The sequence below is a fragment of the Marmota marmota genome, unplaced genomic scaffold (genome assembly GCF_001458135.2).
Source record: "Marmota marmota marmota unplaced genomic scaffold, marMar, whole genome shotgun sequence".
NCBI classification, from domain to species: domain Eukaryota; kingdom Metazoa; phylum Chordata; class Mammalia; order Rodentia; family Sciuridae; genus Marmota; species Marmota marmota.
The window spans coordinates 42,164,010-42,189,313 of record NW_026000057.1 but is presented as its reverse complement, the minus strand read 5'-3'; the positions used below and the strand labels follow the sequence as shown (position 1 = coordinate 42,189,313).

At 34.4% G+C, this 25,304-nt stretch overlaps 1 protein-coding gene across 20 annotated transcripts in view; it reads right to left on the bottom strand.

Annotated features, from left to right (window-relative positions):
- Positions 1 to 25,304, bottom strand: part of Ank2 (ankyrin 2) — a 554,279-nt gene that overhangs the window by 471,836 nt on the left and 57,139 nt on the right. For all 20 annotated transcript variants that reach the window (XM_048813760.1, XM_048813787.1, XM_048813791.1 and 17 more), the window contains exon 2: positions 11,433 to 11,493. In XM_048813760.1, coding sequence (XP_048669717.1) covers positions 11,433 to 11,453 — 21 coding nt within the window. In that variant the 5' untranslated portion in view covers positions 11,454 to 11,493. The remainder of the gene's footprint in view (positions 1 to 11,432; positions 11,494 to 25,304) is intronic.

Sequence of the window (25,304 nt, the reverse complement as noted above, 5' to 3'; positions counted from 1 at the left end):
AGTCCTTTTTTTTTTTTTTTTAACCTTGAGACAGAGTCTCACTAAGTTGCTTAGGGCCTAGCTAAGTTGCTGAGGCTGGCTTTAAAATTGTGATCCTCCTGTCTTAGCCTCCCAGGTGTGCACCACCATGCCCATCAAGACTAGCTTTTTAAGTTCCCATCTAGCTTTAAATTTTAGGAAACAGTGGGTTCACAGCAAATTGACCCATTTTTATTAAACTTGGGATCTCTTTCCAAACTGTATTCTGTGCAGCATATTATGACTTTATGGTTTCCAAATAGGGCTTTCAGTCTACTGAACAAAAAAGAGGACCCTCTGTACAGCTTTATGAAACATGTCGAACAAATTTTATAGATGAGGTCAATATAGATGAGGGGAATAAAGGAGATAAAGTTTTGAAACATTTAGAGGATTGAAGGTATTCAATTCATATACAGACTCTAAAGCCTAACTGGAGAAAATTAAGAACATATATTTTTCAAAATATATTACTCAAAAATTAACTTTGATTTTAAAAAAAAGGAGTACTAGGAAAATTTAGGATGGCAAAAAGTGCAAAGTAAAATCTGCTTTTTCAACATTAAAATATACTATTAAAGGGGACTAATGTGATAGAGTGCCGAAATAATATCCTAGCAAGTCTCACATTCTCTTTCTTTCTCTTTTCCTTTCTTTATGCCTCTTTTATTTTCAAAATGGTAGAGATTATATTTATTGTTAAAAGTGTTTATTAATGATGTATTATACTCAATAAATCTCTTCTCCTGTTAGTGTCTTAATTACCTTGCTTATAAGATGAGACTGATCAGCTAGACGCAGTGGTGCACACCTAATAAGTCAGAGCCTCTCAGGAGGCTGAGGCAGGAGGATTGCAAGTTCAAGTTCAGCCTGGTCAACTTAGTGAGAACCTGTCTCAAAACTTTAAAAAGAGTTGGGGATCTAGATCAGTGGCAAAGCATTCTCTGCCGCCCCATATACCCAGCACCACAAAACAAAAACAAAAACAAAAAAAAAAAGGAAAGCAAGAATGATAATAATTTCTTTATTTAACAGGGGAAAATAATTATATTGTCAAAATTCTTTACAATAAATTGCATTTTTTTTCCTGTAATTCGAATTCCTGGAGTACAATAAACTTCATTTTGACATAAAGCCCTATGGCACAAAATTAAGCAGTCAATTACTAGATTTTTATATATTTAATACTTACTTTAGCAGTATTTAATATAGCACTATTTTTGTTAGTTTTGAAACAGGGTCTTGCTATGTGCCCAGGCTAGACTTAAGCTCCTGGTCTGGAGAAATTCTCCTGCCTCAGCTTCCTGAGTAGCTGAAACTACAGGTATATACCACCATACTCAGCATATAGCACCACTTTAGTATTATCAAATAATTTGGAGAGTGAGAATGGGATTGACACCAGCAAAAAAGATATGAAGAACTTTGTAAAGTACATCCAAGCTAGTAGCAGTTCTTAGACTGTTACACAGGCATCCTGGGCCTATTTAGTACATTTTATTCCAGTTATTGATTGACATATTATTTCAGAAAATTATAGATTTGGAAGAAATCTTAGAAGCATCATTGAGTTTTCAGTCCGGTGCTTTTCTTTCTTCTTCATTCCTTCTTCCCTCCACCCCCCATTATAACATGTTTTTCCTAGATGTGGCCATTTCTAGAACCTGGAAATTATTTAATTTAGAAATACATATCTCTATTCCATTTCTGGCACATAGCTGATTTGCTCTTGATAATATTAAAATAAACCAGGCTGCTCACAAATTTGGTCTCCCAGATACCATAATATGGGAAACCCACCATCCAGCTCTCTTACTTGCATAATATTTTCATGTTACTTTTCTAGAAACACACATCTTTGTCCTTTGGGATTCACCACTTAAATGATAAATGCCTTTTCATGGAAAGAAACAAGAGGAAGGGTTAAAAAAAATCAATATATATATATATATATATATACCCCACAAAATGGAAAGTAGATGGTTTTCTTATATTCAATATTACACCAGTAAAAATGTGTTTGAAAATGCTGAAATGGAAATCAATCATTTACAAAGCAATACTTTTAAATCAAAGTATTGGAAGTTTTGGTCATCTGTTCATGGAGGTCCCCATGATTGGTTTCTCCTTCCCTCCTGCTAAAAAAAAAAAATCATTAAAAAAGAAAAGAAAAGAAAAATCTATTGAACCCTCAGGATTGTGTACACACCATCTTTACTACTTAAATTAGTGCCACAAGCAAGCTTTTTGACCAAGAAGACACAATAATTTGTACAATTATCAATTAAATAGATATACTTTTAGCTAACTTGCTTTGGAAATTATTTTTCTAGCCAATTCAAATATTTCTTCGAAGATTTGATTCACTTATCATTTTTTTCCTTTTTTAATCTGAATGATCTAACAAAGCAAATTATATAGAGCAACTTTAACTTCTCTCTAGTGTCATTGACAATTTACCAAAGAGTCATATTAGAATTCTGTTCAAATTATAGTGTTTGTTTTTGTTTAAAATATATTGATAATGTCATATGCTTTTTATCACAAGGGAAAGAAAACATATTAAATTGCCACCCAAGGGTCACATGATAAAAATTTTTAAAAATCCCATGGCTTTTCTTGGAGGATGCTGAGACACAGTCCCTAAGTACAGATATTCTGTAAAATGCATCAACTGAAATAGATTTACTGTTGAAAAGGTGTTTTCACTTCTAAGTCATTAACAAAATATAGAAGGTTTGTATCTGCATTTGAGAGCAAATATAGGATCATTATACTGTTGACAGGATTAATTAACCAATCTCCCAGTTAATCTGGCCTCCAATACATACAAGTCTTAGCAAAAAGCACATGTTGAAAAACAATTATACAAATATCCATTGAGAAACCACAAAAATTTAATGTCTTAGCCCATGTAATCTATATAATTTTATAGATTAATAATTAATATTATTAATATTTATGTTAGTTATTCTATTACCATAATTGTATTATAATAATTTAATTGCTAATAGGTAATTAAATGGATTAAAATGAGAATTCTCATCCCCACTCTTTAATTTGTCCTCATATCTAATATCTATTCCGTTAGTTTCTACAAAATAAATAAATACAAAACATTAAAAATTTTTATGTTGTGAATATATACTATATTATGTTTGCTGGTATTCTATTTATTGTTCTTCATTTTTATATCTTAATAATCAAGTTTTGTATTCAATCAATTTTTCTCCCAATTGATAGTCTATAACTTTTCCAGTTTGTCTCTTACAGATGTTATTAAACAGAAAATAATGACAATAATAATAAAATATAAGCCAGAAAGCAATGCAGTTGAAAGCACTATTCTTTAGGGTTGTACAAAAGAATGTAAGTTGAGTGTATTTGTCAAAGGACTTATAGTTGGAACACAGGTTGAGCTTCTCTGATCCAAAAAATCCAAACTCTAGAAGCTTTTGAATGCTGATTTGATACTACAGATAGAAAATTCCATGTCATGGAACAATTATTTGAAGTATTGTTTAACATTATTTTCAGGTACATGTATTAGATAAATATTTTTTTAAAAAATGAATTTTTGTGGTTAGACTTGGGTCCCATTTCAAATATATTTCCTTATATATATGTAAATATTCCCAAATCCAAAATGTGAAACACTTCTGTTTCCAAGTATTTTGGATAAGGGATTTTTCAACCTACAGGTTATGTGTACACATCGCTACACACACACACACACACACACACACACACATACACACATGCATGTAAACATTTTAGATATTCTAGGAAGCATAAAAATAGTTTAAGAGGTTATCCATATCAGACACTATAATAAAATTAAAATTAGTCATGTTCTTATAGGATCTAGACCACACAAAATTTAAAGCAGATTTATGGACCCAATCCAGAACTCTTCATATGTTATAAGAAAAGAAATCCTAATTGCTATTTTTTTTTCTACTCAGTAGAAATGATTAATGATATGTTCTGTAGTTCTATCTCATACAATCTTTTTTATTATGTGGATGCTTTTGTGGCTCCCTAATATCACTCTTTACAGAGTAACATTTACAAAAAGAAATAACTGTTTGTCGGTACTACTCTATAACACTACTTTAACTTTACACTTTCTGCAAAGTCAGAGTTCATCAAAAGAGTTTGTCTGAAACAGACACATACTTAAAAAAATGATTGCATTGATTGATTTTACAACGATGAAAATGTGGGAGTACATTAAAAAAAAAAAGATGCTGAAGTCAAAGTTGTTGTTTTACTTTATTTTTTACTAAAAAGCAAGTGGCAGCAGGGCACAGTGGTGCACATCTGTAATCCCAGAGGCTTCGTAGGCTGCAGCACGAAGATCGAGGATCCAGAGTTCAAAACCAGCCTCAGCAATAGCGAGGCACTAAGCAACTCAGTGAGACAAAACAAGGTCAGGGATGTGTCTCACTGGCTGAGTATCCCTGGGCTCAATCCCCAGTACCAAAAAAAAAAAAAAGCAAATGTCAACTAATAAAAATCTTCAAATTATAAACCATTTGACTTGAACATCTGTCAATTATTTTAAAGAATTTTAGGGGCATAAAGGGTATTAAAAATTGTTTTAAAGAAGACTAAATATAGGTTTCTCTTTCAACGTTTTCCAAATGTTGCCTCCAACATCTCCTAGCAGTTAATTGTCTTCCAAATATTATTCACTTTCTAAGGTAAGAAAGACAAAAGATAATTAGTTCCTCTAGAAGTCTCTGTTTGCCTGATTGTACTGAGTGGAAATATGCATATTTGCAGATCTGCCAAGTTCAACCTATTTCACTGGAGAATTCCCAGTACATTGAATCTTTGCCAAAAAATAAGCTGGGTTATTGAAAGTTCCTTTTTATCCATCTACAGGACTTCACTCTCTCTTTGCTGACTGCCATAGACCCCCTTTACAGATATTAGGTTTAGACATGCAATGAAACACACATTTGTTCCCTTTAAGCATTACAACAATGAATACTTCAGTGTCCCCTTCTTGTAAGTATTTCACTTTAGAGCAGCTCTCAGTAACTGGAGTCCACCATTCCCTGTGGAGCTGAATAAAGCTTTTCTGTGATAGGCCCTTCCTATAAGATTTGCAACTCTTACCATTATTTGAAGAGCTCAGAAGCACTTCTAAAAGCTGTAAGCATTTTACAATGTTTTCTTTGCACCACTGAACAGCCCAAGCTGATGAAAGCAAAATGAAGAGGGCCAGATGCATGCTGAGGAGGGCATGGTCTTTCCTGTGAGATCAGTATTTCCAACTTCAGTTCACTAATCAAGCTAAGGTCCCCCTTTCTTCATATGCTTTGCCCCTAAGTGTGTGGACAGACATTAGAGACTGCTGTGATTCACATAAGTTTTTGAGAAAAAAAAAATGTCCTTCCAATGGCTTCATGTTTGCAATATTTTCAACCCTAAAGATACTAGTTGTTAACAATAATTAACATGAATTTTACTGTTGTGCTTCTGGTTAATTATGACCAATATATTAACTACATTACTAGTACTTTTAGAATTATAATTCATTCGTGTATGAAAGTGAAGTGGAACAATTGTGGGAGATGGAAATAATTTTTACTTTGAAAAAAAGCAAGCAATGAATGAACTCATTAGGACTTTGTCCACTTTACCAGATACCAATTCTTTCTACTATCCCCCTGTTGAACAAACTGACCACACAATGAGGGACTAGTTCCAGGTAAACTTGTCAACACTGAGCATGGTGGTGCACACCTCTGAAACACCACAGTGCCTCAGAGGGTTGAGGCAGGAGGATCACAAGTTCAAAGCCAGCCTCAGCAACTTAGCAAGGCCCCAAGCAACTTACAGACAGCCCTGTCTCAAAATAAAAAATAAAAAGGGCTGGGGACATGGCTCAGTGATTAAGCACCCCTGGGTTCAATCCCTGGTACCAAAAAAAAAAAATTAAAAAAGGAAAAGAAAAACTTGTCAAAGAAGGAATATACTCCCCACTCCAAATTCTGTTCTTTTTTCCTTTTATTTAGAAAAGGCAGTGATATTTTGGTTTATTGAATTTTTTTTTCTTTTTTTTCACAATGAGAATAGAATGAGGCTATGGATTATAAGTGGCTTTAACAAAATAGGAAATATTATGCATCAGAACAGTATTATTTTCTGCAGTCCTAAAAACTATATGTAAAATATAATTACTATAATGTAAGAATGATATATCTATTAAATTTAGTTGAGAGACACAGAGCAGAAAGCTCCCATTTGATTTCATGGCTAGAAATACTTAAATGGATTAAGATGAACAAATCTAAGTCTAATATGAACAAATGTATCATTACTTTCAATTATATATGTTCTTCAGGGGAAGATACTCTAGAAAATACAGATTTTTGTAAGGATAAGTTATCTAAATTTAAGCAAATTATAGTTATTGATCAGAACAAAGCTTCAATATTCCATCACTTCAGGAAGCAAATCAAAAATTACATCTGATTTATACAGAAAGACAGGAAGTTAGCATCACTGAAGTATACAAATATTTTCATCACATACAAACAAAAATATAGTCATTATCAATAATCTTGTCAATATAGGTGTGTTGGTTACCTTTCTGTCACTGTGACCAAAACATCTGACAAAAGCAACTTAGAGGAGGAAGTTTATTTGGGCTTCCCAGTTTCAAAAGTCCCAGCCTATGGTCAGCTCACTCCATTGCTCTGGGAGACAAGGACAAGGTAGAGGAAAACTGACCAGCTCATGGTGGCCAGGAAGCAGAAAGCAGAAAGCAAGTAAAGAAGGTACTAGGGACAAAATATAAACTCTAAAATCATGTGCCCACTGACTACTTCTCCCAGTCACACCCTACCTGCCTATAGTTACCACTCAGTTAGTCCATTCAAATTATGAATCCATCAAATGGATTAATCAACTGATTAGGTTACAGCTCTCATAATCATATCATTTCACCCCTGAACATTCCTGTGTTAATAGAGGAAAGCTTTGGGGGGTACACCTTGTATCCAAACAATAACAGTAGGGTATTCTATTCTTTAGTATCTGGAAAGTTTAGTCTTTGTTATTTCCTCCCAGTCATCTTATGTATTTAAACAAGTGTTGAAGAAAATCTTCTAAAAACTGCAGGCTCTAAATTTTACATGTGACCCACATGGTTTCATATGTAACCACTTTAAATTATTCTTATTTCCTTCCATCACTTGCTTCCACATAACTAGAACAAGATTTCATGTACCTGTAGATAGAGATTATACTGAGTGACTCAAGGATGCACACCTGAAAGAAGATACCAGGAACACAAGCCAGAATTGAGCTCCTTCTCCTTAAGCAGGAAGTGCATCTTGGAATGAAGGACAAAATTTTCCCAATCAACATCCTAGAGATCTTCCCCTCTGACCTCAATATTAAAACCTCTGGGGCATTAAGGCCTAAGTGGCCTGAGTCCTGCAGACAGTCTTATCACCACAGTACTTAGAGAGGATTGCATAGAGGCAATTAACAAAGCAGTGGGTTCTAAAGAATGCAACCCTAAGAGAGCCCCTTTTTTCTTCATGGGTCATTGGAGGTATTTCACTTCTCGGGTAACATTCTCTGACCTAGAGGACTAGCCTTTTTCTTGTTATCATGATTTTGAATTTTGCAATCCCAATCTCAACTACTTTTAATCCCAGCTGGTTGTTGAGTCTGAATTCATTTAAAATGAAATGAATCTGAATTTCAATTTTGACTCTACTACATTTACTAGTAACTTACTGTGTAAGCTGGACAAGTTACGTAAACTCTATGAACCTCAGTTTCATCTAATGTAAAGCTGAGCCACAACATCTACCCCATTGTAGTGTTATAGTTATAACTAAAAAATAATTCAAGTAAAAAATTTGGTATTATATTCATGTTCAATACTACTATCCCCTGTTGGTTTGTTATTATAACTATCCTAGCAAGTTCTTCATATCGCAATTTAGCATTCCCTGTATCAGCTCTTCTACCTCAGTTATGCTCAAGTTTAATGGAAAGCTGTTGTTTTCTTGAAAATATCCAGTTGCACTTGTGTGGATATTTTCATGCCTCAACAAAGTCATATTTTAATGGAAGAGCAACATCTGGGTGATGTATACTTGCTCAAGATCAAAACAGTTAATCTTCCCTGCTACTGTCATATGTCCATCCTTTGAGAAAAATGAAGACCTGTTTCACTCATGAGCCCAGTGAAGGGATTCACGTTTATGGACATTGGTAATCCTGATCAGAAAAAATAATTAAAAAGAACACCTGGTTTTTTAAACTCCAGACTTATTACATACTCAACAATAGTTTTTGATTGTATTTCTTTAATTAGTATCTATAATCACTAAAATTAGCAATATAAAATCATAATTAAATACTTCAGGTCAAAGTAGACATTAACTTGACTCTTATTCTAGAGAAAAGAAAAATACCTCCAAATCACAGTTAATTTATCTTGAAGGCTTTATATTTTGATGAAATTCAGTGCTGCTGTAATCATCTACAATTGTGTTTTTCAAACAATGTTCCATGGAGACACTAGGTTCAGTGGTGATGTCTCAGGGACTTTCCTGAAAGTGGGATGAGGAGGATGAAGAGGAGGGAAAAGAAGAGGCAAGTGGCTGGGTTCCAGCTACGTCCTACTAAATGCAACCAGAACAATTCTCCTTCCTTTTTTTTTTTTTTTTTGCCAGATTCTATTTTTCAAAATGTTTGTAAGAATTTTTTTTAAAGTTTGAAAGTCACCTAACTCAAAGATTTCTTTGGTCTTAATAAAGAGCTCCATACACTTAGGTAAACTCTCTTAAAATTCAAAATGGGAAGTGTAAATTTAGAGTTTCTAGTGAAATGGGCATATTAATGTGCTCATAGTTCAAAGTCAACAAAACCAAAGTCTTGCATTTTCTGGGCCTGTTTAACACTGTCCATCTAACTCTGCTATCCAAAGGATACTTGCCAAAGCACAAAGAACATGCCAAGCTAATGACACCTGAGCAAGGACAGCAGCTTCCTTCAACTCGGGGCAAACGAGATATAAGTTTTAGATTTAAAATGTAATCATTTTCTTTCTGGGGTTGTGGCTCAGTGGTACAGTGCTTACCTAATATGTGTGAGGGACTGGATTCGATTCTCAGCACGGCATATAAATAAATGAATAAAATAAAGGTCCATCAACATCTTTAAAATTTTTTTTAAATGTAATCATTTCTTCAAGATCAAAAATATTCTTTCTTAAACTCCTGGATTCAAGTGATCCTCCTGCTTAATCCCCAGGTTAGCCAAGACGACAGATATGTGCCACTATGCCTGGCTTCAAAAGCATTCTTAAATTTTGCCATGAATGCAGCCACTGGGAAACAATACCCAATCTAAACACCAAAGGAAAAAACATCAAATTTCTCTTATATTGTCTCTCAAAGCCAAATATTCCTGATTTCTGAGTTTTAGAAAGTAATATTCATGCATCTAATACTTTTATAAGTATTTTTTGAAGGAGTTTGATGACACTACAAATTCCCAGTAATTGATACATGACTAGTCCAACGCTGTCCTCAATGCAACTTTCTCTCCCCCATTGTCTACCAACACTATTTCAAATCTTGGCTCTTTCTTCAAATCCTAACTAACTACTCTGGCCACATCTTCATATAGACTATGGAAACCCCTTTAACTTCTATCAGATTAACAAACTGCAACTGTTTGCAAGCTCCTGCCTTAGCTATGTTGAAGGAGCTGTCCTTCCCTCCAACTATGGATAATCCCTCTTCCTGGTCTGCCTAGGCCAACCCCTTTTTCCTTCTTAAAAACCCCAACCTCCAATCTCTCCCCATCATCCCCATTGTTCTTGTTAATATTTAAACATGCTCAAGACTCTCTTATCCCAAAGACCTGTTCAGATTCTTCACACCTATATTCACAGACAAAATTTCAAGAACTATCTCTTTTGCTAACTCCATTTCCTTACCTCTTATTTATTTCTCAACCCACTCCAATCTGGTTTCTGTGCCCAATATTCCACCACGTCTTCCCTTACCAAAGTCACTGAAGCCTTTATCTTTGACCTATCCACAATATTTGACACTGCCTGCCAAACCATTATTCTTTTCCCCAGAATAATTAAAATCATTTGTCACACAATCATCTGCACAGAAGCAGTCTAATTTATTCCTGCAGTCTTCATTACCAACTGTGAAACAATGGTTCCCAAATCCACCACAGATCTCTTCTCTGAGGTAAGACTCAACCCCCCAGCAGCCAACTTACCCTTTACATTTAGAAGTCTCACTGGTGCCTTAAGTAAATCAAATTCTTTATAATTTATTAATATAATAATATTAATTATATAATAAGACAAAGTAATATCTGTTTTCCTGAAAATAGGCCAATTAGCATTCTCTCATTATCACCATTAATAAAACTGTCCAATTCTAATTTAATAAAATATAGCAAATTTACATTAATTCAAAGAGTGCAAATTTTTTGACACAAAGTTACTTCCCCCAACTGTTTTTTCAAACTTTGCTTCCCATTAAGTCTCTTCAATAGCACATGCTCTAAATTATATAAAAGGAAATTTCTAAGCAAAATGAGAAATTCTTGGATTAGAAATCCAGTGGTGTCACAGAGTCAGTCTAATAGGTAATGATGTGATTGTTTCTTTCCTCTGAAACCAAATGAGATGATTTCCACAATATTGTAAAGATTATTTCTAGAGAAGAGATTCTTCTAGATAGATTCATAAGTTAAAAATAAAAACAGGTTTCCATAAATCATGGTGTAATATATACCATACTAAGAATTTTACACTCTATTATTTCTTAAGTGTGATATTTCCTTCTTCCCTTCGTCTCCTTTTCTTCAATTTCTTTTGGCATATATATATATATATATATATATATATATATATATATATATATATATAAAGTCTGGAGAATTCTCTTCATGAGTTCAATGTATTTGAATTATCAAGATGCAAATCACCTTATTAACAACTTTAGCACAATGAATTTTATGAGTAATTCTGAAGATAACATTTTGATCACAGAAAAGAAACTATAAGCTTTTGGAGAAAACACAGCAATCACTTTGATGACTTAACCTCAATGTATTTGTTTTATCTATTACATTCAAATGTCTTTACCCCACCTCTTCTTCCCACTGTCAATATCTGGAGGGAAAGATGATCAATTTATTTATCTTTTCAATCTCATAATAATAATTGCCAAACTACAGAAATAAAAGCATTACATGACTCATAAATTTAAAAATTGTTAATATCTTTATAATGTCTTTAAATTATTTTTGCAAAAACGCTTTTTTTTACCAAAAGTGTACTTATATTCTTCTATGTACTTTGAGAAGATTCCTTCAAAGTAATATTAAAATACCAAATGTACCTTTTGCAACATGGTTGTCATTTGAAATATCAGTTCTTCATGTCCCTGTTCAGTTACTTACCTAAAAGAGAAAAAAAGAAAGAGAAAATATTAAAAGTTTGAAGTCACTTCCATTTATACTTAACAATAACAGCTTTTACATTTCATCTAAAAATAAGTTTGTAGTGTGCTCTAATCAAGTTCTTTTAAAAAATTTTCACCGTTATATTTTTGGGTTCAAGTGTAGTACGACAAGCAACATTTAGCCAACACACCTTAGTTAACACTTCAATCATATTTATGCTTTCACATACATGTTCACATGGCCTATATTAAAATTTTATTGTTCAAATGTTTAAAAAACAATAAAAGAATTTTTATAAGAATAAAAAATATTCATATTCCAATATATGAATTCTGCTTTTATTCATTCATGCTCCTCTTTAAATACTTAAGTATGGATATGTGTTCATTTAAACCTGAGAGTAAGCCTAACATGAACATGAATAAACTCTTTTTTTTTTTTTGCTTGTATATATGTCTTTTTTTAATTTTTTGTTTTAATTAGTTATATATGACAGTAGAATGCACTTATATACTTTGATATATCATGAATAGATGGGATATAATTTCTCATTTTTCTGAGTATACATATTGTAGAATCACATTGGTCATACAGTCACATACATGCATAAAGTAATAATGTCTGTTTCATTCTACTCTTTCTTATCCCCACATCCCCTGCCTTCCCCTCCTTTCACTTCCCTCTACCTAATCTAAGGTAACGCTATTCTTTTTTTTTTTTTGCATTACAATTCTTAATACACATATATACCACAATTTTTGTATCTCTGTTTGTATATAAAGTATGTTGACACCCAATTCAAGTCTTCATACATGTACTTTGTATAATGATGTCCATCACATTCCACCATCCTTGCTAATTCCCTGCCCCCTCCCTTTCCCTTCCACCCCTTTTCCCTATCTAGAATTTATCTATTCCTCCCATGCTCTCCCTCCCAACCCCACTATGAGTCAACCTCCTTATATCAGAGAAAACATTCAGTATTTTTTTTGGGGGGGAAGGGGTTGGCTGACTTCATTTAGCATTATCTTCTCCAACGCCATCCATTTACCTGCAAATGGCATGGTTTTGTTCTTCTTTTTTTTTTTTTAATTAGTTGTTCAAAACATTACAAAGCTCTTGACATATCATATTTCATACATTTGATTCAAGTGGGTTATCCCCAGCTGGTTTTGTTCTTTTTTAATGCTGAGTAAAATTCCATTGTGTATATAAACAACATATTTTTTATCCATTCATCCACTGAAGGACATCTAGGTTGGCTCCACAGTTTAGTTATTGTGAATTGTGCTGCTATAAACATTGATGTGGCTATGTCCCTGTACTATGCTGTTTTTAGGTCCTTTTGGTATAGTCTAAGAAGAGGAATAGCTGAAGAATGGCTGTGTCCAAAGGTGGTTCCATTCCCAGTTTTCCAAGGAATCTCTATACTGCTTTCCAAATTGGCTGCACCAATTTGCAGTCCCACCAGCAATGTATGAGTGTACATTTTTCCCCACATTCTTGCCAATACTTATTGTTGTTTGTCTTCATAATAGCTGCCATTCTGACTGGGTGAGATGATATCTTAGAGTGGTTTTGGTTTGCATTTCTCTGATTGCTAGAGATGATGAGCATTTCTTCATATATTTATTTATTGATTGTATATCATCTTCTGAGAAGTGTCTGTTCAAGTCCTTAGCCCATTTGTTGATTGGTTATTTGTTTTTTTTTTGTGTGTGTGTGTGTGTGTTTAGATTTTTGAGTTATTTATATACCCTAGAGATTAGTGCTCTATCTGATGTATGAGGGGTAAAAATTTGCTCCCAGGATGTAGGCTCTCTGTTCATCTCATAGATTGTTTGTTTTGTTGAAAAGAAACTTTTTAGTTTGAATCCATCCCATTTATTGATTCTTGGTTTTAATTCTTGCACTATAGGAGTCTTTTTAAGGAAGTTGGGGCCTAATCCCACATGGTGAAGACTAGGGCCTACTTCTTCTTCTATTAGAAGCAGAGTCTCTGGTTTAATTCTTAGGTCCTTGATCCATTTTGAGTTAAGTTTTGTGCTTGGTGAGAGATAGGGGTTTAATTTCATTTTGTTGCATATGGATTTCCAGTTTTCCCAGCACCATTTGTTGAAGATGCTATCTTTTCTCCAGTGCATGTTTTTAGCACCTTTGTCTAATATAAGATAATTGTAATTTTGTGGGTTAGTCTCTGTGTCCATGAATACAGTCTTAAGCTTAGCATATTAATACACTATGAATATACCACAGTGTTCTATATTGCTATCTAGTGTTCATGCTTGTCATTTTAATGTCTTTAAATATGTGCATTGAGCAGCTGTTTCATAATTTACTTAGCCATTGTCTAAAAAAATCATTTAGATTTTTTTAAATCTCTATAAAAATATTTTAAATATATATTTTTGTATGTCCCCTTTTTCTTTTTTCAACTCCATTTATCGATATTCATTCATTCATTTTCTATGGCACTGGAGATTGAATCCAGGGCTGCTTTACCACTAAGCCACATTCCTAGCTCTTTTCATATTTTCTTTTGAGACAAGGTCTTGCTAAATTGCTTAGGGTCTCACTAAATTGCTTAAGTTGGCCTCAAACTTGTGATCCTCCTACCTCAGTGTTCTGAGTAGCTGGGATTATATAGGTGTGTGCCACCATGCCAAGCACATAATCCTAATTTTTGATGATTTATGTGTTCCAATAATCTGGTAGGATGCATTCTTCCTCATTGCTTTTTTTTCCCAAAAAATAAATTTGTATTTCCCAATTGAAGCATAGTACCAATTTGTTCAGTTCAGTAATTTAAAATTCAACCAGACTTAATTAGTATTGCATTCACTCCATAAATAGACTTGAGAAGAAGTGCCATCCTAACACTTATTTGTCTTCCCATCCATCTCATTTTCAAATCTTATTTCTCTTCCCCCTGAAATTCCAATTTTCTTTGTATAGTCCATACACACCCTTTGCTAAGCTCATTATTAAGTATTTAACACTTTCTTCTTATAACTGACAACATAATCTTCTTATATTTTCTCCCTGGCACACATTAATAATACTAATCTCTTTACTTTTATTTTGAGTTTATTCTCTTTAGAAATATGATAAACTCTTTAATGCTTTTAACGTTTCTCTGATTCCATAACTTTAAAAACCATAAGAAAATTCAAAAGTTCTTCCTGAGTACTCCCATTATGCAAGTTAATATAATTAGGCAGACAGACTATGATATGCAGAACAATCTGGAGTTGATGGCAGTGAGGAGATTAAGATGACTTACTGAGACACATTACAAAAGCAGGCTATGATTTTAGTGTACGCATCAATTCAGAAATTGTGCTATTTGGCACATAATATTCAAATGTTTTCTACCTTTATTAGGAGTCTGTATTTATCAACCTAAATACTTCTCCTGAACAGATTTTCAAAAGAAAACTTACTGCACATTTATATCCTTTCACTGCTCTCCGAAAGCAATTTTAAGAGTCTTTGCTTTATAAGACAAAAGGAAAAGAATGTGAATTGTGTTTCTACAGGAAGAATCTGGCTTTAGGATCTAAGTGGCCTGACTTTAAAGCTTGGAACTGCCACTTGGTAACATCAGGTCTTACACAAATTGCCAAAGTCTAAAACTCAGTTCTCCCCATGAAATGAGGTTACTTTGGGTATTAGAGATAGTAAATAGTATATGCCCGGCAAACATTTCACACTCAAAAATTGGTAGGTATAATCACTTCTTGACATCAGGATAAGTCGAGACCTCATTCTAAGCTTTTTACATACAGTAACTCATTTAATCTCACAATAACCATGTGAGATATCATGCACATCTAGCTCCTGAGGAGTGGGTTCAAGGTCTGCTTTGAACAAGTTCAGAACACTAATCAATGCTGATCTGGATTCTAGCCATTGTCTCTCCAATGCTAAGTCAGTGTTCTCTCCATTACTGCATCTTGTCTCTCATCTTTATTCTTTTATCTCAGTAAGATCCAGCCTTTCAATAGTAGGATTTCTTTTTAACTTGAAAGGAGTAAAAAAAGAATCTCTTTAAATTACATCTAGTGTACAATGTCTGTAATCTTGAAACTGTCACTGAAAGCCATCTATCAACTATCTAACCTAAAATACCTTTTCAACATGAATTACCACTACTTCAAACTTCTTCCTCTCCCACAAACATTCTCTGCAACCAGACGAAACCTTTTGTTGTATACCTCTTTATGTACATGCAAACATCTAATCAACACCTTTGTATTCCTTAATTGATCGCAACACAATTCATTTTTATAAATTTTAATAAAAGAAATACATGTATGTGCTAGCTGTTTTCTAAGCACCCCGCATCCCTTCCTACCTGTGCACTCTCCTTCTCTGTCCTGCTCTTTTCCCATGAGGTTGAGCTTTTTGCCCTGGGGATTCCATTGGGTCTGATCAGGGGTATGACCAAGCAGGAGATTCCAAAACGGAATAGGAGAAAGATTAAGATATTTATTCCTCCTGCTCCCTCTCTGTTTTAACAGGGTTCTAGCAGTGGCTGCATCTCTATTACATGGCCCCTCTCATGTAACACTGTTTCCTTGACTTTGGTGTTTACCTTACAAGTAGATCTAGCCCAGTGTGTCCAGCCTACCAGAGATGGAGGTTGCCCCATGGGACTGAACACCCTCTTATAGATTCCCTTAATATGACTTATTTCTCTTAAAATTATGTCTTCATTAAAGTTTCTTCAAGAACTTAAGCTGAGTATTCCATTTATACCTTCTCATTAAAGAAAAACAACAGGGAATGTATAAAGAAAAAGATACTCCTTTGGAAGAACCAAATTTTAATAAGAAATTCCACAATTTCTTTACATACATACATACATACCGTTATTGTCTTAAAGTTATACAATACTCTTTTGGAACTTTCTTTTATTTTCTCATGGACATTGACCATGCCAATATATACAAATACATCTCATCTTTTAAAATATTTCTTTAGCATTAAAGAAAAGATGCACAAACCATAACCTATTTAGTCAAAGAAGATATCTTTCAGACTGTACAGTATCCAGTTAGTTTTAAATTGTTTCCATTTTAATTTATATCACTAAGAATTATATTCATAATTCTTATAAGAATCTTGAGGGATGAAATATATTTACAGAGTCAGGATAAATTCATACAAAAGATTTGACTGAAATTGCTAACCAAGAAGTGTTAAATTGTTAAAACACCTCACCTAATTTTCTAATACAAAAATTAAGAAATGAGAGGTGTGTGTGGCTTCTCATGGCTTCTTTTTATAACTTCCATTTAGTAAACATCTACAGTAAATGGGAAGCTATACTAGCCATCTTAAATATTATACGTATTTATTCTTCCCAACATGTTGCAAGACAGAAATTAGTAAGTCTCCTTTACAAACAAGAAGACTAATCACCACAAAGGTTAGGTACTTGCTAGATATTGTTAAGTGCCAGTCAGGGTCTATCCATCTCTGAAGTTTTTTGTTGTTGTATTCATTATATTTTGCTTCCTTCCTTTCTAAAAATTTAGTTAATTACATAGTACTTGATGTCATGAAATTGGACAAATTTTTAATGCCAAAGTCTGTTACATCATAGTAGATTCTGATAACTGCACATCATATTGTATCACAACATTTCACATTTTTATGAGATGTGATTTAGCCTATGGTATCATTGAGCCACTAAAGTATTATGTTTCCATCCTATCTTTTCTTACCCTTGAGCAATATTGAACTTTACCAATCATTCACTGATATTTAAGCCCATGAATAGTTATGTAAACATGTTGGACTCAAATTCTAAAGGGTTAAAATTTCTTCAATGTCTTAAGAGTCTCTAGACCAGTGTCCCTGGATCAATTTCAGCAGAATCACCCTAGGGTGCTTTTCTAAAAATCAGTCTTAAGTTCTACACAGTGTAATCTCTGAGTCGTTATGCTTTTTATGAACTCTCCAGGGTGATCCCTCTGTAGATAAAGTATAAGGAAAAAAAAAAAGTAAGAATCAATACCTTATTTCAGTGGTCCCTGGAAACTTCTTAGAGCAAATTCTTGCCCACTGCTCACCCTCTATTTTCTGTATTAGAAGCTCTGGGATTAGGGCCCAAGGTTGTGTCTTAACAAGCCTTCCAGGTAATTCTGATGCAGGCAAGTTTGAGGACCATTGCATTACATGAAGCCATGTCCTAATCTTTTGTTCTCTTTGCATGTTCTCACTTATGTACTATCTAGAATCAGGGTGAGGTCAAGAAAGTATTGCTTTAGGCTGAGAGTGCAGTTCTGTGATTGAGTACTTGCCTAGCATACTGTGGGTTCAATCCCCAGCACCCCAAAAGAAAGGAAGAAAGGAAGGAGGGGGGGAAAGAGGGAAGAAGAGAGAGAGAAGCAAACAGGCAATAATAAGAGAAAGAAAAGAAAAAGACAAGAAAGACAGGAAGTCAGGAAGGAAGAAAGCAGAGGGGAGGGAGGGAGGGAGACAGGCAAGAAAGAGAGAGAGCTGGGTGTAGTGGCCCACACCTATAATCCCAGGGGCTTGGGAGGCTGAGGTAGGAGGATCACAAGTTCAAAGCCAGCCTCAAAAATTTAGCAAGATGTGTTCTCTAAATAAACAATAAAAAGGGCTGAGGATGTGGGCATGTAGCTGAGTGGTTAAGCACCCCTGGGTTCGATGCCCAGTACCAAAAAGAAAAGAAAAAAGAGAGGGGGGGTGGGGAGGGAGAGAAAGGAAAAGAAAGACAAACAAGAAGGGAAGAAAGGAGAGAAAAAGAAAGAGAAAAAATAAAGTGTTGTTCTTCAGTTTCTAGGAAGGCTCTTTGAACCTTCAGGAATAGCCCTCTAGCATAAAACCATGTTCAATGCCCACCATTTCTCTTTCTATCCCTTACATTATTTGGTCCATTTATGTCTAAATTAAAAGTTGACAGTTTCTGGGGCTAGGGTTGTGGCTCAGTGGTAGAGCGCTTGCCTAACATGTGTGAGGTATTGGGTTTGATTCTTAGCACCACATATAAACAAATAAATAAATAAAGGTCCACCAATAACTAATAAAAATTGTAAAAAAAAGATGACAGTTTGAACAGGTATACGTCCACATTCACATAAACTTACTAAAAGATACCAAAATTATAAACAGGCATTCAAAATCTTAAATTGCAACTACTATTTTAAATTCCCTGGAATAGAATATATGAGCATGGATTTCAGATGGCTAGCAAAATACTTTTTTGAAAAAAATCCTCCCATAGTTCACTTCAGATGTGGTGAACAACACTCTCTACTCCTTAGAAACCAATTGAGCAAGTTCATTAAAACATTCATAAGAAGTTTCCATGGTAGGGGGGACCATCAAATGAAAGGAGAACATAGCCTCCAGGTGTTGAATGAATAAAACAAGTTCACAAAACCCTTGCCCAATTAAAGTCCTAGCCATATAGATAATAACATCACAGAATATTAATTGTAGACCAAGTTGTTTTTCAGCCCTCCAATCAGTGAATTCACCAACAGGGACCTGATTCAACATCTCACACAATAACACAGGACACAACAGCAAAATCAACACTGTACACTCCATGCTGAGCAGAGTGTTCCATCTGACATTTAGAACTGGTTGCACTCAACTACTTTTAATTTTAGTTCTAATGTCAAGAGATTTGCCAAAGACACAGAGCTACTGCTCAAAGTCCTTGCTTCCAGCTCCCGTTGGGCTGTTCTGTAAAGCCTTTGAATAGTCTCAGCTCTACTGACAGAACACACATTATTCCCTTTTGCGACTGAAAACAAGTTCCTGGGCCTTTGCATACATGTTTATTCTTCTCCAAGAGAATTGAGAGAATTTAAGTGCTCTCCTCTTCACTGCGTGTCTATAACTCACTCTCTCTCTCTCTCTCTCTCTCTCTCTCTCTCCCTCTCCCTCTTAATGGTGTGGTCTGCACTTAGCTCTGTTTAAAATGCTCTTTCTTTGCCTCCTTCAGATTCACCATTCAATTTGGTTCTCCTGATCTCCGACTGTGAATAGTTTTCCATGGTAAAGTCCTTCACATCTCTTGAATTTTATTCTTTCACGGCAGAGATTTTGCTTTGAGGTTGGCAAAGAAACAGCACTGGAAAACATTTGCAACAAATAAAATATTCACCAAATACTTTCAGCATCAGTTTCTCAACATTTCTTTCTTCCCTAAACTTAATTAAAAAAAAAAAAAACTCCCCATGAAGATGAAGATTTAATTTCAAACTTGTATTTTTCCCTCCTAATTCTAACAACTTTTTAAGTAGTAATAATAGGTGCAGTTGCTTTCCCTCATATTCTAGACATTTTCTAGAATGTATGTTTCCATTCATAACTTACAGTAGTCCAGTCACAACTACTAAAATACCATATCTGCACAAGTAGACGAATGTTTAGATGAGCCTCAATTACTCCTGACAAAAAAAAGTACACAGTATTAGCAGTGTATAAGGCATTATTTGTGTGACTCAATCCAGTTCGAAATGACATGATTAAATAAAAAATATAATTAATAATAATAAATATCTATAACTTATGTGTATTCTTAAATACCAAAAATTAAAGTGAACCTACCTACATTATCTTAATTATTTTTCAAAATTACAACACAGAACCACCCTATTATTTTCATTTTATAGACAAAAAAAGTGAGACTCTGAGAAGTAAAAGAACTTGTCCAAGATCACATTGCTAATAAATGGCAGAAACAAAAATCAAATCAGGGTTCTCTGCTTTATAAAGCTTAAATTTTAGCCACAGTTTGGTTTTACAAATCATGATAATATAGACTAAGTGGCATGTTGGTGGATCAGGCAGCAAGGGCTTCATGGTAGATGACCTTGACAGAAGCAATGAAACCTAAGACCCAAGGAAAATGTAATGGGCTGATGTTGGTGTAAGCAAAGCACAAAGTAGGACTTCTCAAGGCAAGTTCAAGAGGCAAGGAAAAGACCAGTCTACAGAGTACAGATAACAGAAAGGTATTACTGAAAAAAATAGGTTGGCGGTAGATTTTATAAGTCTTAAATGTCAAACTATACAGTTTGACCACTACTTGTAGAAAATAGCAAGACGTAGATCAGATTCCTGAGTAAAGAAATTATATGAATGAGGGGAGGTTTTTCTGGCTTGTTTTGCAGTGCCAGGCAAGCACTCTACCATTGAGTTATGCCCCCAGCTCAACGGATGTTTTTCAGGAGATTCATCTAACCAGTGAATAGGGCAGGCTGAACAGGAAGAAGAAACAGATAGCTATAATGGCAATAATAGTCTAATAATGACCTAACAAGCTGAACACCCCAAGGCTTAAGAAGTAGATCCTCGGGCTGGGAAAACAGCTCAGTTGGTAGAATGCTTGCCAGCCCTGGGTTCAATCCCCAGCACCACCAAAAAAAAAAAGAAAAAGAAGAAGAAGAAGAAGAAGAAGTAGATCCTCGGGCTTGGGTTGTGGCTGAGTGGTAGAGCGCTCGCCTGGCATGCTTGGGGCAATGGGTTTGATCTTCAGCACCACATAAAATAAAATAAGAATATTGTGTCCACCTATAATTAAAAAATGAATATTAAAAAAAAAGTAGATCCTCACCCCTAAATGCTAAACCTGCATCAATTAAACATACTAGGCTTATTGGCAAACATCCTTTTTCTCTCCCCAAGTCAGGGTTAAGGTTAGTATTTGGAACTTCAGCCACTAGCATGTAAGCTGCAAGTGGGGATTGTTTCAACTGTTGAATTTCTTATGCCTAGAACAGTGCCCAACATGAAGGAGGCACTCAATAAATATTTGTTGAATAGATGAGTCAAAACCATCATGTAAAAGTTAATTCTCGGTTTCTAAATGTCTGGGTAAAACAGTGGGAAAAAAGAAGTAGAAATGTATTCTTTATGCAGACTACTGCTTTGACATAAATCACACTCCTATTTGTGAAGATTAAACAATGCCTCATCATAACCAAAGGCAATGTGTAGGCCAGATTAGCATATTGATTTGAAACAAACCAACTGTTAAAAAAAAAAAACACACAGGCTTAAAGCTAATATCCATATTAATTGTCTTACAACAATTAAAGAAATATGGATATTAGATACTTGCTATTAAACTATATTAAAGAAAACAGACATAGTGGCACATGCCTGTAATCCCAGCTACTTGGGAGACTGAGGCAAGAGGATTGCAAGTCCAAGGCCAATCTGTCTCAAAATAAAATAGCAAAAGAGCTGGGGATGTATCTAACTGGGAAAGCACCCTGAGTTCAATCCCCAATAAAGCAAGTATATGTGTATGCACAAATACACACACACACACACACACCAAAAGAAGCATAATAATGGCATTTGGGGTATGCTTTTTAAAAATGGCTTTCCTAGTTAGATGTAATGAAACATTTACAGGTGATATGATATGATGATATCTTATGTCCACTTTAAAATATTGTAGCAAAATAAAACAAAAAACTATGGGATGGCAAACTGAAGAAGCAAAATTATTAAAATGAGCTGGGCACAGTGGTGCACATCTGTATTCTCAGCTAATCAGGAAGGCGAGCTAGGAGGTTTGCTTTAGCCTAGGAGGTCAAGACCAGCCTGGGCAACTCGATGAGACTCCATCTTAATTCATTAATTGATTAGAATTAAATAATTTAATCAATAAATGATTAAATTAAATTAGTAAAATGATGATTTTTTTTATATTGGATTTTTTTTTCTTTTTAAAAAATTTTTTATTAGAGAATGATGATGATTTTTGAGGCTGAGTGGATCCATGGGGATTTCTTATGTTATTTTCCTTATTTAAATCCATCTTTTAAAATTTCCATAAAATATTTTTTAACAGTCTCATGATATTTCACCAGTAAGATAAAGACACAAATTTTAGTCTATGCAAAGTGATGTGTGCAGAAACATGGTTATACTCATTCATTTATTCATCTCATGTTTTTTGAGTCTACAATGTGAAGGGGTTTATTCAAAGGTGAATGAGACACGTGCCTTGACAGATCTCATACTTACATAGGGGAAGCAGGATAGAAAACTAATGAGAGCAATCCAGAATCACGGTGGTTACAGATACATACAAACTACAGTGAGGACGTGATTAAATTTACTATCTTGAAACCTCATTCTGACTGCAAAATTTTTAAAGGGTTGAAGGCATGCAGAGGAAATGCAGACAGTGACCGAATAGTACTAACATTAAAGATGTAATGTATACAAGGAACCTAAAGAAGCAATAAACCTACTGTCATGTATAACTAATTAGAACAAATTTAAAAAGAAGCAATATAAGTCTCATGCTACTTATAATTTACTTCTAATATTAATAAAATTGCTAACTCTATCAGGGACCTACTTTGTATTCAATTTTAGAAAGAAAATCATGTTTTTTATTCTGTTGTCTATGCTAATGGATTAAAAACACATAGTCTTTTGATATATAGAGCCAGAGGGGAAACACAGGAAATTGTATAAGCATGCTCATCTTAGTAATAATGTAAATATTGGTTAACAAAACGTGGGGAAAATTTATAAAATACATAAAGAAATAATTTGAAAATCGCTTTGAATGTAACCAAGAAAATATATAAATACACACTAATTTATGCAATGGGTTTAATTTAAAGGGAACTCCTTTGTTCTAAACTCAAATTTGTGGTATTTGGAATCCAAATGCTATAGCATGTATCTAATTACTAAGGTCACATCTGCATTCTGTTAAGGAACTCACTTTCCTAACTTTCACTAATACAAAATATGAGGTAAGATATGCAAGTAACAGCACATTTGAAATAAAATTGGTAATGTTTCTTTCACTTATTTTCAAATAAAAGTAATAATATACTCATAGAAAAGGATTCTCAATTTCATTAAACTAGGTAGAGTCAAGCTACAATGAATCGGACAAGAGTTAGGAAATATCTTTTCCCTCTCTAAGCAAAGTGTCCAAAATGGCTGAAAATGCCCTTGTGGTCTCTTCTTTAAATGTCTAAGGACAGAATGAAATATCTGAGCTGACGGGGATGGGTTGGTGTCTACAGGGCAGCGACTCCTCCCCAGAGCTGACACATCCCAGAGGAAAAAAATGTCACCATTTGACTTCTTCCCCTTTTATCTCCTGGTGTGTCAACTATATACACAAAAATGTACCTGCTTTGGAGAGTGCTTTGAGCCAAGTCATGAGCTTAGAAAGTTAAATCTATATTCTTCAGAGAAAAAAAGAAATGGATTTTTCATTGATTTTTGTTATTCAAGACAATTTTCTCATGTTAATTTCCAAACTAACTTCCAAATGTGGAATCTAGAATTTTTATTTGAAAGAATAGTTGGTTTAAAATTGGTCAGATTTTGGAAATCTATAATGTTTATTTGGAAGAATAGTTGGTTTAAAATTGGTCAGCTGTGGGCCAGGGTTGTGGCTCAGTGGTAGAGTGCTTGCCTAGCATGTGTGAGGCACTGGGTTCAATCCCTGGCACCACATTAAAAAATAAATAAATAAATAAAATAAAGGTATTGTGTCCATCTACAACACACACACACACACACACACACACACACACACACATATATATATATATATATATTCAAAAAAATGGTGAACTTCAAAGGAGAAATTTTACAAACACGATTTCAGTCAAGTGACTAAGGTTCACATAGACAGTGTTAAGTTATGTTAATGGTGTTGCCCTTTTCCCGTGACATCCAAGTTCTCTATTCTGCAAACATAATAACTGTTGAAGTATTATTTCAAGGTTACCATTGGTGATTTATTGTTTCAATTTAAGTTTTTATAGATGTCCCACATCTAGAACAATGGGACAAAATGGGCTAATGTAGTGTAATGGAAATGGCACTTCATTCTGTAATCATCTTTCTAAAAGCATATAATCCAGTCTAATTATAAAAAAAAAAAAAACTTTCAGTAGAGGAATGTCCTACAATATACCTAACCAGGACTCCTCAACACTATCAAAGTCACAAAAAACAAGGAAAGCCTGAAAAGTTATCATGGCCCCAAGGACACTGACATGAAAATAGTGCTGGGCCTGATAGTCTACACCTATGATCCCAGTCATTCAGGAGGCTGAGGCAGGTGGATTGTGGGCTAGAGGCCAGCCTGAGCAACATAGCAAGACCCCATCTAAAAAAAAAAGCATGACTATGTATAATGCTGATGTCCTAGACCAAAAGGGAGAAATTAGGTTAAAAACTAAGAAAATATCAACAAATTGTAGACTTTAGTTAATTACAATACAACTTAAATTTCACCAATAATGAATCATTAATTAGAGCAAAAGTATCAAATTGATTTAAGATGTTAACAGGAGAAGAAACTGAGGGGAGGGGTAATATCAGGACCCTCTGTACTAAGGTCTCAACTTTTCTGCAAACATAAAACCCTTGCTGGGCGTGGTAGTGCACACCAGTAATACCAGCAATTGGGAGGCTAAGGCAGGAAGATCTCAAGTTCAAACCCAACCTCAGCAACTTGGCGAGGTGCTAAGCAACTCATCAAGACCCTGTCTCTAATAAAATAATTAAAAAGGGCTGGGGATGTGGCTGGGTGGTTAAGCACCCCTGGTTTCAATCCCTGGTAGCAAAAAAAAAAAAAAAATCACCATAAAACTCTTTTACAAAATAGTCTATTAATAAAAGAAAAAATATCTCCCAAAACAAGTCAAAATAATTCCTCATCCTTTTTATTTATATTTTGATTTATGTTATAAATTAATGCCATGATTAGATATTAAATCCCTGTTCTTTTGAAATACCTGGGAAGAATATACATATTTTCT